At 45.7% G+C, this 12,646-nt stretch overlaps 1 protein-coding gene across 1 annotated transcript in view; it reads left to right on the top strand.

Annotated features, from left to right (window-relative positions):
• Positions 1–12,646, top strand: part of ANTXR1 (ANTXR cell adhesion molecule 1) — a 217,337-nt gene that overhangs the window by 94,091 nt on the left and 110,600 nt on the right. The window contains exons 11-12 of the mRNA XM_032410814.1: positions 8,196–8,265; positions 9,610–9,688. Of these exons, the coding sequence (XP_032266705.1) occupies positions 8,196–8,265; positions 9,610–9,688 (149 nt within the window). The remainder of the gene's footprint in view (positions 1–8,195; positions 8,266–9,609; positions 9,689–12,646) is intronic.

Raw genomic sequence — 12,646 nt, 5'->3', positions numbered from 1 at the left:
AGAGTCCTGGGCCCATTACTTTCATTAAGTTTTCTTGCAATACCTACACCGCCCCTATTACCTTCAGATAAAGATGAATGTCAAATACCATGACGTTATGTGTAGTATGATTCCAATTATGTAAAAAATAATATGCATAGAAAAAAAATCCTGAAATAGTATACCCCACAGCATTAACAGTGTTTATCACTGGAAGTTAGGATTACCAAGGATTTTCATTTCTTTTTTATATACTTCTCTGTCTCGCTCAGACTTCTCACTTATTTCTCACACTCACTTTTCTGAGTCTCCTATTGCTAAACATGTATTACCTTTGTAATTAATAAAAATAACAGAAAATATGAGCAGAAAATCATTTACATCCTGAGAAATCAAACTAATTGTGCTGAGGACCAGTTCCAGGAGCCAGTGAGCCTAGACCCACAGGGGTCACACCATGTGTGGGACTGGGAAATGCATAAGCCCAAAAAAGACAATCCAGAGACCAGCAAGGCTGCTGGATCCCGTCCCTGCACTCCTCTGGGAATGGACTCATGGTCCCTTCTTTTTTCCTTCTCCTGGGGCCCTGATGGAATCTTGATCCTCGTGTACACAGTGACCAGGATAACACACTTCATTATCTTCTAAGACTGCACTCAGTTCTGAGTCCTATATTGCTGTTTATAGGGAAGGTGTTCCACTCTACATGCTTCCCGCCCACATCAGTTCAGAACCTTGGCAGCACTCTAAGTCCCACTTCTGGAATGCCCCTTTTAGTTATAAAGCTCCACCAAGCAGAGTGGCTCAGGTGCTATACCACCTACCACCAGGAAAACCTGGACCCATGAAGCTTGCATGGAGGCACTCTTCCTTTCTCCAACCAGGTGTCTTGCAATGAACCTCAAGCTGTTCTTCCCTCCTCTACCCATCACTTTGTAACACCTCTGAACTTTTCTGAACATTCTACCAATACCTGGGGGCTGTGGACCACCCAGTAATATCTAAAGGACCCTCTACAATGGGCAAAATATATATATATATAAAGCCATGATAGACATTATACCAGGATTTCTTACCTTGATACTATCGACATTCGGGGCCAGATAATTCTTTGTTGAGGGGGGGAGAAGGATGCCTTGTGCAGTGTAGGATATTTAGCACCATCTCTGGTCTCTACTCACTAAATGCCGGTAGTACTTCTATCCCAGTATGACAACCAGAACTGTCTCAGACATTGCCAGTTGTCCCCTGAGGGACAAAATCACATTGGAGAACCATGGCACTATATACATGTCCACAGATCCTATTTGGATAGATGACTTTCTTCTTGTCACCCCTATACCATCTAGCCCTGACACAACCTGGTAGGTAAGTTGCAAGACATATTCAGTTTGCACACATGTTCACATCTTCTGTTTTTCAGGTGCCTCAGAGACAATGAACCTAGCAGTACCCCACTTTAGTAACAATAGTTGACATGTCAAGTGCTTAAATGCTGAGTACTTAATCCAATCATCTCATTAAAATTTACATCAGCTTATGAAATGAGTATGATTCACATCTGATCTCTGATTCGCGAGACCTCTGGATTGCAGATAGGGTTACGTAGCCAGCGGGTGACAGAGCTGTGATGGAATTCGAGCCCAGGCTCTTAATGAGCTCATTGTTTCTCCATCCTGGTCCAACCTGCCCCCAGAGAACAGGAAAAGAAACCAAAAGACATATCCTGGATACCTGTAACCTACAGGAACTGGTAAAATAGTTATGTAGAGGCCCAGGGAACTTACCTGGAACCTGTTGGCCAGGTTCAACTAGCCAATGAGGGCTTCCAAGGAAACCCTGCAACAATTCCAGGCCAGGGAAGAGGGAGGTAGATGTGAGCCATGCCTAAGGAGGACGGTGGCCAACTCTGGCCTCAGCTGGGCATGAAAGGACATTATAGCGGATGCGCTGTGTTCTGAGGATTATTCCCAACTCGGCCCCACTCACCAGCACTTCATTACCATCTCTTCCCGTTCTGTCTTGACTCTTGTTTCTCATTCCTCTGACCTCAGAACCACTGTTCAGCCTTTCCAAATAGAAGCCATTCTCTCCACTTTCAAATTCTTTGCTTTGTCCCTTAATTAGAGTTTAATGTCTTCTGTCAAGAAAATCCCCAGGCTTGTTATCTCACGCATTTATGAAAACTTCCCCACTCGGGGCCTGACACAGAATACGTACCCAATAAATATTAATTTCCTTCTACTCTAAGCAATGGGCTCCATTTAGCTTTGCAGTAAAATCCCCATGTTTGTGAATTATCATTGCAGGAACCCCAGGAGGGCAATCAACTACCTCCTTTCTGGCTGAAGCTCCAGAAAGCTCAACCCAGATGCTTTGAATTTCACTAACTTGGAGTCCTGCTGAATATCATTTTATTTCAGGTTTTTGCACAGCATTTTAAAAGCTTAACTTTTTAAAAAGATGGTTACTTTTGAAGTCAGCGAGAAGATAGAAACATCCAGCCTAGCTCTAGCCTGTCTGTTCTCCCTTCATTCAGACACATTCCTAAACCAGCTGATAATTTGGTGCTGAACAGTTATGCTTGGCTCAGGGATGCCCTGAAAATGCTCCCTAGACCCAGCGGAGATTGGGAGAAAGTGCAGGGTGAGCTCATTTAGTCCCTAACCTTCACTATTTTGTAACAGTAGGAATGTAAACTCTACTTTGGAGCTTACATCAGCTTTTGGAGGGTTTCAACAAGCACCCCCAGATAAGACTAAAGGTTTCGCCTGTCCTTTTGACCAGAAATAAATATTTATATCAAGAAAAGATTGCCAAGGCTTGAAAAATATTTGAATTATTTAATCAGCCCTATAAAAGGATTCACTGTGATTGGTGTTTGAATTAACTAATGAATTTTAATCCTGGTTTTATCCCAAATCCATTAGATAGTCACCAACTGCAGGGAAGAATTCTGGGAATTTCTTCAATAGTCTCAAAAAAATTACATTGATCCAAGGTCAAAACCTGGGAATGTATGTACTTGAGTGTATGGTTCTGGAACATGGGTTCATTATAGTAGATCACTGTCTCTCAAAAGGTGACTGAACCTCACCACAGAGATTTTCAATCCTGATCCCCTCCCATAGGAGACAGTGTTCTCCAACCCTGCCCACGGAGCATCTTAACCGTTTGCTCTCAAAGCGGCCAGGTATAAAAAGACTTGGCTCCTGGTGTAGGCCAGGCTGTATCACAAAATCAGCTGTGAGATAATGACAATGTGAAATGGCTAACTAGTTTAATTTAATAGTTTAAATTACCTCTGTGAAAAAGCTAGCTGCGTTGACCTTGGGCAAATCATTGCAACAAAACCTGGGTTTGAATTTCAGCCCTGACGTTTACAAGTGGTGCGACACTAATTCAATTAACGAACCTCTCTGAGCCGCAGTTTCCCAAATTGTAAATGATAAATAATAGTAATGTCAAACAAGACCATGGGTATATAGTGTTAGACAAAATTAGTACAAACATAGAGATTTAGATGATACGTGGATATGGATGTATGTGTGGGTACTCTGCCCCACTCTGTGCCCTCTGTTCTCATCCTCAGGAATGCCCAGTTCTCAAGCCTAGGGTGTTTGGCAATTTGGTGTAACGACACTCATTGAGCCCCAAATCCTGGTTTAAATCAAGCTTCTGTTCAATTATCAGACTCCTGTAGACAAATGTTCTAGATTAACCTATGTACTGAATTCTGAAATATCTTTGGTAAAAGGCAAGGAAATTTATATTTACAGATCATCTAAAAATTCCCTTAACTTCTGGTCTCAAACTCTTGCCCCCCCAGTCTTCTCCCCCTGTTGCCCAAGAGCCAAGTGCTGGTCTCCTAGCTCCTGGTCTCCACCCCGCTGCCCACTCAGGGCTAACCAGCAGTGAAATCACTGCCCAGTGGACAGAGGAACTGGGACGCGGTCGTGCTCGGAGTGGCTTACGGTCCCACCAACATCCCAGCACCACTGGCTTTGGCGGAGGCAGCAGCAAGGTTGGCACGGCCCCTGAGCCAAACGTGGCTCAGCCGAGGGGGCAGGCTTTGTGCCCTGCTTCCCAAGAGGACGTTCCAGGAAGGAGTCAGATGATCTGAGTTATGGAAACCAAATGGCCCTCCTTTGTTTAGAGAGAGAGAGAGAGAAAGAAAAAAAAAGTCACTCATTTTTGTGGTAAAGTGAAAACAGGCTCCAAACCAAACACTCCCTCTCAGAGCAGAAAATGCCAGCTCCCCAGAGCGGGGCCCACAGCCCCAGAGGCTGATAAACCGATGGAAGGCGGAGTCAGGCCTGAGTTACAGCCCCCGTAAAGCGTCCTCAGTCCTCCCAGTGAGGTTTTCCTCTGCTTCGCTCCAGAAATATTTGGTCTCTCAGGCAGGAAAGGAAAATGAAGGCAAGGCAAAGAGAAATGTCTAAGTGACCTAGGCCAGTCTTGTCCTCTCACTCCTTTCCAGTTGGAATGGAGGGCGGGGAACAGCTTTGCAGAGAAGGCCCTGGAAGGTGCGTGGGCACTAACAGCCGCCTGGGCACGCCGGGCCCTGAGTCTCCCTGTGTCACTGCAGTGCACCGTCTCTGACTTGGGTGCCCACCTCTACGTGGCCAGCACTTCCCACAGAGTGCAGCCAAGAGTCCCGGGGCCTCCTGTGGCCACTCTGTGGCTGCCCCGTGGCTCCGTGGGCTGGCTCCGTGGGCAGGCATCTGCACTCCCAGGTATTGCTAGCACATGTGCTGCAGGATAAGCCACGGCCAAGAAAAAATAAATACAGTTTCTAGTCAGCCATGCCTATCCCAAGCTCGGTTTATTCTCTAACACAAACCTGTCCTGGAATGGAGAGGCTCTTGGCAAGGGAGGAAAAATAGAGAATTCAGTTCTAGTCCTGGCTTTGCCTCTCACTTGCTGTGCAACCATGGGTCGTTGTCACCTCTCTGAGCCTCCATTTTGCGTCTGGAAAATGAGCCCAATGTCCTTGCCTTGCCTCGGTTCACAGGGTCGTTGTAGAAGGAGGTAAAGCATGGCAACAGCCAGACTGCCTGGATGTGGATCCAAGCTCCCCTGTGTAACATGGGGCAAGTTTCTTCACCTCTCTACGTCTGTGCCTCACCTTTCAAATGAAGGGAATAATATCCTTCCCTGGTAGCATTGCTAGCAGGTTAAATTCGGTGATGTGGCTTATGCAAGGCGCATGGAGAGCGCCGACCCACAGCATGGCCTGCATTAGTCTTGCTGGCATGATCATCACCAGAGGCTGGGAAGTATCTTGAAAATAAAAATGCTCAGTTCAGGCATTGTGTGATCCGCCAACGTCATCAGAAGCTTCCTAGTTTCATTCAACACACCTCCACTGTTCCAGCAATGTTCCATGATCTGTGAAGGTTAATTCTACATATGAGGAGGGACCTCCAATACTTGTTGTTTTAGGAAAAATCCCCAAAGCCCCACCATGGCCTACAAGGCCTCGGTCATCTGGTCCTGCTGCCTTTTCTAGCCTCATTTTGAGCCACTGTCTCACTCAAATTCACCAGTCTTGTTGACCTTCCTTTAGCTCTCAAAGGCTCTGGGCTCCTTCCTGCCCCAGGATCTTTGCAGGGCCACCTGTCCCACTCCGTGTCCTCTTCGCCTGACCACAGGTCTCAGCTTATATCGCCTTCCCTCAGGGAAGCATTTCCTGACCTTCCTTCTCTTTCTTTCTTTGTGCTCACCACAATTATAGTTAAATAGTAACTTGTGTCATCTCCAGCATGTCAGCTCCTTGAGCAAGGTGCTTTCATCTGTTTTGTTCATTGCAAGGCCTAGCACAATGCCTGACACATAGAAGACATTCGAAAGAATATATTTTTTAATAAAAATGAAAGTGCTTAATAACTGTCTCCCCTGCGGCTCCTACAAAACCCATGAAATCAGAAACCATGTTTCTGTTCTCCAAGCCTGTGTCTCCAGTTCATAGAAGGCCTTTAATACATATTTGTTGAATGAATGAATGATCAGTGAATGACTTGGAACAACCCCACTAACTGTTCACCACTTGCAGATCTCCCTAGACATCAGAGAAGACTGTAATGGACCATTCTCTTCCGCCTCCTTCCATGGAGACACCATGCTTAGCACTCAGACATGTCCTCTAACCCTCACCCCAGGTGGCTCTGCTGCTTCAATCCAGGCAGAGGGCGCCAGCCTTCCTAGTCCCCACTCAAGCAAGTGTTTAGTGTCAGCCACAGTCCAATGTCATTAGAGACATCCGTTTTGTAACAAATGCTGATAGCACAATACCATCCTTCAATTATACACGTATTCCTTTCTTCTAGGGCAGGCATTTTATTCACAGCTTGGTTAAAGGGACTCATATTATTCATCGTCATATCCCCCGCAGGTCCTACCACAATGTTTGGTGCAGAGCACACACCCTTAAATGTTGCATCATGAAGGCATGAGTACTATATACTGACTACAGTTAGTAACTTCTCAGCCACAGAACCTGGGACACAATGAAGTTTTTAAGGAGCTTGAGATGAAAGCTTTCTTTTTTTCACCCATAGAGTAAGAGCAAGAACTTCCCACCTCCAGAGTCCCCCCATTCTCATCCATCTTTCACAGCTATATCTGCTGAAACTCCCAAAATCATCCCTTCAAGTTTTTTTTTCCAAAAACCTCTAAAGTTCTTTTCACAGCTAATAGACCTGTGTCCAAATTCCTACGTTCTCACACAAAGAATTTAGACCAAATTTCTTCCTATACTGATCTTTTCAAATCCTACTTACCTCCAACCCTAGAATATATCTTTTGTTTGCTCTGCCTTTGCTCATGCCATTCCTCCCACCAGGAATGCCTCTTCCCAATCTCTCTGCCAAAGCACATCTCAAGTTTTGTGTTCCCTGTCACCTCACCACGTCACCCACCTAAAGAGAGCTCTCTGTCTTCTGAAGCTAAATAATATTTTGGCTTAGCTACTTCTTGTATGTGTCAGAAAGCTTTTTCTTCTTTAAAAAATTGGGATATAATTGACAAAAAGCATTATATTAGTTTCAGATGTACAACCTAGTGATTCAATATTTGTATAGAAGATGAAATGATCACCACAATAAATCTAGTTAACATCCATCACCATACATAATTACAAATTATTTTCTTGTGATGAGAACTTTTAAGATTTACTCTCTTAGCAACTTTCAAATATGCAATACAGTATTATGACCTATAGTCACCACGCTGTACATGACATCCTCATGACTTATTTGATAACTGGAAGTTTGTACCTTTTGACCACCTTCACCCATTTCACCCATCCCCCACCCCTGGCAACCACCAATCTGTTCTCTGTTATCGATAAGTTCATTTTTTTTTCTTTTTTAGATTCCACATATAAGTGAGATCATAAGATATTTATCTTTCTCTGTCTGACTTATTTCACTTAGCACAGTGTCCTCTAGGTCCATCCATGTTGTCACAAATGGCAAGACTTACTAACTTATGACTGAATAATCTATGTTGTGTATATATATATATATATATATATATACACACACACACATATGCCACATTTTCTTTTTTTTTTTTTTTTTAAGATTTTTATTTATTTTTTGACAGAGAGAGACACAGCGAGAGAGGGAACACAAGCTGGGGGAGTGGGAGAGGGAGAGGGAGAAGCAGGCTTCCCGCGGAGCAGGGAGCCTGATGCGGGGCTCGATCCCAGGACCCTGGGATCATGACCTGAGCCGAAGGCAGACGCTTAACGACTGAGCCACCCAGGCGCCCCTGCCACATTTTTTTTATCCACTCATCCGCTTAGGTTGCTCACTCCATGTCTTGGCTATTATAAATAATGCTGTGTCAACAAACTTTCTCCATGAATGTGGCTTCTCTCTCAAACTAGACTCAGACCTGAAGTTCCCTGGGGACCAGTCTGATATCTTCTGGATTCCCCTCAGTTATGCCTAGTCAATGGTAAGGGCTCAGTCTCTATTTGTTCACTGATTGACTCAATTGGATGTATGAGGTCAGGGACTAGTATTCTAGCAAGAGAACCTTAAAGTTCATTCACTCGAGTGGATTTTATGGCTCAAGACCAGTGTCCATTTCAGAGTTACTGTTTTTCTCATGTCTCCCAGGATTTGGTGGATGGTCTCTAGGAGTCACTGAACATGAAATTGTAAAGTTGCTTCACTCTTCTTAATCCGGTGACTTCCTTTTTACAGATGAGAAGCCCTTCACTGTGGAAGACACTTACTTGCTGTGTCCAGCACCTATCTTAAAAGAAGTTGGCATGTAAGTTTCCACCAGCAACTGAACCTCACAGCCAGGGAGGAGAGAGGAGGTAGAGGGGACAAAGGGAGAAGAAAGAGTCTCTCTTCGTTGTTGTCACGCAGCCTTGTCTAGACCTCTCCAGGTAACGATGATGGCGCCAGTGCTTCGGGTGAGCAAGGCACCAGGACAGATGTCTTATAAAGAGTACCTCCCTTTATCCTCCCAAGCTCCCAAAGAACCAGATGCTCACGTCATCCCAGTTTTACAGATGTGGAATCTATGGCTGAGAGAACTTAAATAGCTTGCCCAAGGTCACACTGCCATAGTGGAAGGGTCTAGTTTCCAACAAAGGTATGTCTCACTTAATCACAGCTACCTTTCTAGTGCTCACACTTCCCAAAACCCTCCCAACACATATTATCTCGCCCTGTCGTAATTGCTCTGCTGAATGATTATCTCCTCCTTAGACCATAAGGAAACACAGAAAGGAAGTTCAGAGGGGTTAAGAAGAGTGGGTTCAAGACCCCAGATTCAGACTTCTGGGCCAAGCTCAGTGCTCCTTCCTCTGAGCCCCTGCAGGGCATCGGATATCCGCTGGGTGTTCGTCAGAGAACACAAACTCGCTTCTCCGTAAACATGGTTGTAACAGGCTGAAGAGAGAATGGTGGCTTTGAGGAAAAAATACTAAACATGTTCATCTAACTTCTGCTTTCAATCATTTGTTCTAACTGTAAAGCCTCCAAGTCTGGTTGCCTAATACTGACCTTCAAGTCCACTGATTCCACAAACTAACCCTGTGTCCATACTGCCAAAGACAAGCAAAGCAGCAGCTCAGGTTTCAGTGAGTCTCACAGAGATGGAAGGAGGGTAGAAGGTCAGTCATCCTCTGCTGTACCTCCGTGAGCTTGTCGGGATGGTAGCAAACCCCCTCATCAGAATCGGTCACAGAGAGCCCCGGTAACCACAACAGAACATTAGGTTTACAGTTTGACAAGTTTATGCCCACAGACTCAAGCCACGTTTTGGGAAAACTTCTTCCTGCAACAACGTGACCGGTAAATTAAATGGTAGCAGGCTTTGCTGGTTCAATGCAATTCGCTACCACGTAAGACGGGCTGAACGCAATACCTTGACACACCAGCCAAGGGTATCCCGACATCTCTCTAGAATGTTAGAGCGTGCGGGTGGGCCCTAGAAGCCATCCTCCACATTTTACAAAAGAGACCCCCTTAGGCCCCCAGGGGAAGAGACCACAGTCCCCGGGATAGTTAGGAGCAGAGCCTGCAGGGGACTTAAGCATCCGGCTTATGGCCCCTTGCTCCTCGCGCACCATGCTGAGCGTCTCTGCTTCCCTTGTCATTGCAGGAAAGCTGCGCTTCAGGTCAGCATGAACGATGGCCTCTCTTTCATCTCTAGTTCGGTCATCATCACCACCACACGCTGCGTAAGTCATCGCCTTCCCTTTCCTGAAGGCTCTATTTGTCATTCTCATTTGCCTGGAAGTTTCCGGTTCTGCATTCTGTTCACTGAGCTTTGATCCCAGCCCCGCAGGGCCAGCTGTAGGCTGGATCGGGGGCATGCAGGACCCCCAGAGGGTATCGGGAAGGCCTGTGCTGGGTTTCTCCAACTGGTCCACTTCTGTGACCAAGGGTGAGACCTGGACGCACCGGCGTGTCCAGATGGTAAGACAGGGCCAGAGTCTGTGCAGTAGTGGGGGGGATATCCGGACGGACTGGGTCTAGGAGGAAGAGTGCAGAAAGAAATTGGACGGCACACCCAGAAAGCACAACTTAGGGAGCTTTTCCCTAAACAGAAGCAGGCGATACGGCAGTAACTAAAGGGCGATGTGGAATATAAGGAGAGTCTCATTTAGAATGGGAGAAATTGCAGCTTGTTTATATGATTGTGGAAATAATCTAGGAGAAAAGGGAAAATTGGTGAAGCAGGGTGGGGGCGGGGGGTGCTATGCCACAGGGATTGTAAGGCAGGAGTGGATTGTCTTCCACCAGCAACTCAGACACCACCTCTCTGGGTCCTTAATGGCAGGTGGTTTTTATTTCTGGTTACACATAAAATCACCTGGACAACTTTTTAAAAAATACGATGCCCAGGCCTCGTGCCGGACCAACTGAAGCAAAGCCGGGAGTGGTGGTTCCAAGGCCTTCTGGGGAGGTTCTCAGGTGGCAGGCCTTCGGCCAGTGTAGTACTCTCTCCTGCTGGCAGGATCTCAGAGCTCAGCCCATCAGAGGGCTGCCAGGGCTTAGGGGCTCTTCTGCAGATTCAGCCCCTAACATGAGCAGTTCCAAATTAACTTTGTCTGAATAGTCAGGAGTTCTAACCAGATGCACTTTTTTCCATTGGCTCATTCTAAAGGCTAATGTGTTTGGCCTAATGGTCAGCTTGGGTGGATACTATGGTCATGTCCTGCCTGGGCTTTGGAGGACATGTCATTAGAACCCTTCGGTAATGGGGACTTGTCTCCCTAACACTGTCTCAGATGGACAAGAGATAGCAGGCATGCCCTGAAGTCAGAGAAGATCAAAATGGGGGATGGGAGGGATGGGGTGGCTGGGTAATAGACACTGGGGAGGGTGTGTACTATGGTGAGCGCTGTGGATTGTTTAAGACTGATGAATCACAGACCTGTACCTCTGAAACAAATAATACATTATATGTTAAAAAAAAGAAGATAGTAGGAAGGGAAAAATGAAGGGGGGGAATCGGAGGGGGAGACGAACCATGAGAGACTATGGACTCTGAGAAACAAACTGAGGGTTCTAGAGGGGAGGGGGGTGGGAGGATGGGTTAGGCTGGTGATGGGTATTAAAGAGGGCATGTTCTGCATGGAGCACTGGGTGTTATACACAAACAATGAATCATGGAACACTACATCAAAAACTAATGATATGATGTATGGTGATTAACGTAACATAATAAAAAAAAAAAAAAAATGAGTCATCTCATAAATAAGCAGGAGGTCCGGCCTCATGTTGGACAATTTTCCCTCTTAACTTGCCCCCTGTGCCCCCCACACACACACACACACATTTCCATCCTGTGGTAGGAGCAAATCAGTTTTCTTGAAAACAGGGTAAGCCAGTGCAATGAGTATAGACAACAGAAAAGTTTTACTTGACCAAAGTAAGGAAGTAGGGTTGTCACAGAGAAGTGTCACCACTGAAAAAGGTCCATGTCTCAGGCACCCCTCAGTGGAACATCAAATCCAGAGACCAAATATGAAAACCTTTTGGAGAAACGGTGAAATTTCTTTAAGTGGACCCCGCCTGATTCTTTTAGAAATTGACCCTTCTGGAACTTGCCAACCTCCAGGAAATGATTAAAATACCCCAAACCTAACAATTCCATTCCAGATTCCTCCCTGCTTTTGAGTGATCCAGCAGTTTGGGCCTGTATTTCTCATTATGTCTGACCATACCACAGAGAAACAGCCATGCCCTTGAGGCCACAAGGGCATGGGGAGGAGGAAGAGAAACGTCTCAGGAAGTTTTGCAAACTTGTGGTATGGCAGCTACAAGACTAGGACTATGGCTTAAGTCCTGGGCCCATAAGCTAAGAAAAAAGGGTGTCCTTACTATTGTACTGTGGAATGAAAAGAGTTCAGAGCTAAGTCCCCTCTATCTTTCCAACTCATTCTTATATCTCCCTTACCTGAGTGCCCGTCACTAAGTTTTCTGCTCACTTGACCCTTGACAAACACCACCTCATTACATCTTCTGTGTTATTGCCCTTCTCACTTGAGAATGCCACATGTTTACAACAAAATTATGAACACCCTAAGATTTGAGATCTAGGACCATTCATTCATTTATTCAGCAAATATCCATTGATCATGTATAATGTGCCAGGCACTGTCCTGGGTCCCTGGAATACATCAGAGAACACTACAGACAAAGCTCTCTGTCTAGTGGGGAAGGGCAGAGGGAGAGAAAGCAGACAAGAAACAAGAAACATAACAAATGAGTTACACACTATGTCAAAAGGTAATATATGCTACAGAAAAAATAGAACCAAGTAAGACGACTTGGTACTACTTGAGTGAGGGTAATATAAACAGAGATGCGTTGAGAAGGTAGCGTTTGAGGAGACATTTTTGAAGCTGACTGTGAGGCTACTGGGGGAAGAACATACCAACCAGAGGGCCCCAGGGCTTAGACCTCAAAACCAGAGACACTCAGTGTGTTCCAGAAGAGCAGGAAAGCTGGTGGTCTGTCGATGGAAGAGATCCAGGGAGGCGAGCGGGAGATGGTGAGGTCATGGGGATGGAGAGTGGAGGGTCTTGTGAGAACTTTGGCTTTTGCACAGAGGAGCAACATGAGCTGACTTGGATTTGAAAGATCACTCTGGCTGCTGGAACAGCCCGTGGGAAGACAGGGATGGAAGG

This window comes from Phoca vitulina, unplaced genomic scaffold (assembly GCF_004348235.1).
Source record: "Phoca vitulina isolate PV1807 unplaced genomic scaffold, GSC_HSeal_1.0 scaffold12, whole genome shotgun sequence".
In the NCBI taxonomy this organism is placed as follows: Eukaryota; Metazoa; Chordata; class Mammalia; order Carnivora; family Phocidae; genus Phoca; species Phoca vitulina.
Note: the sequence above shows the minus strand (reverse complement) of the source record. Positions and strands in the feature narration are given on the sequence as shown.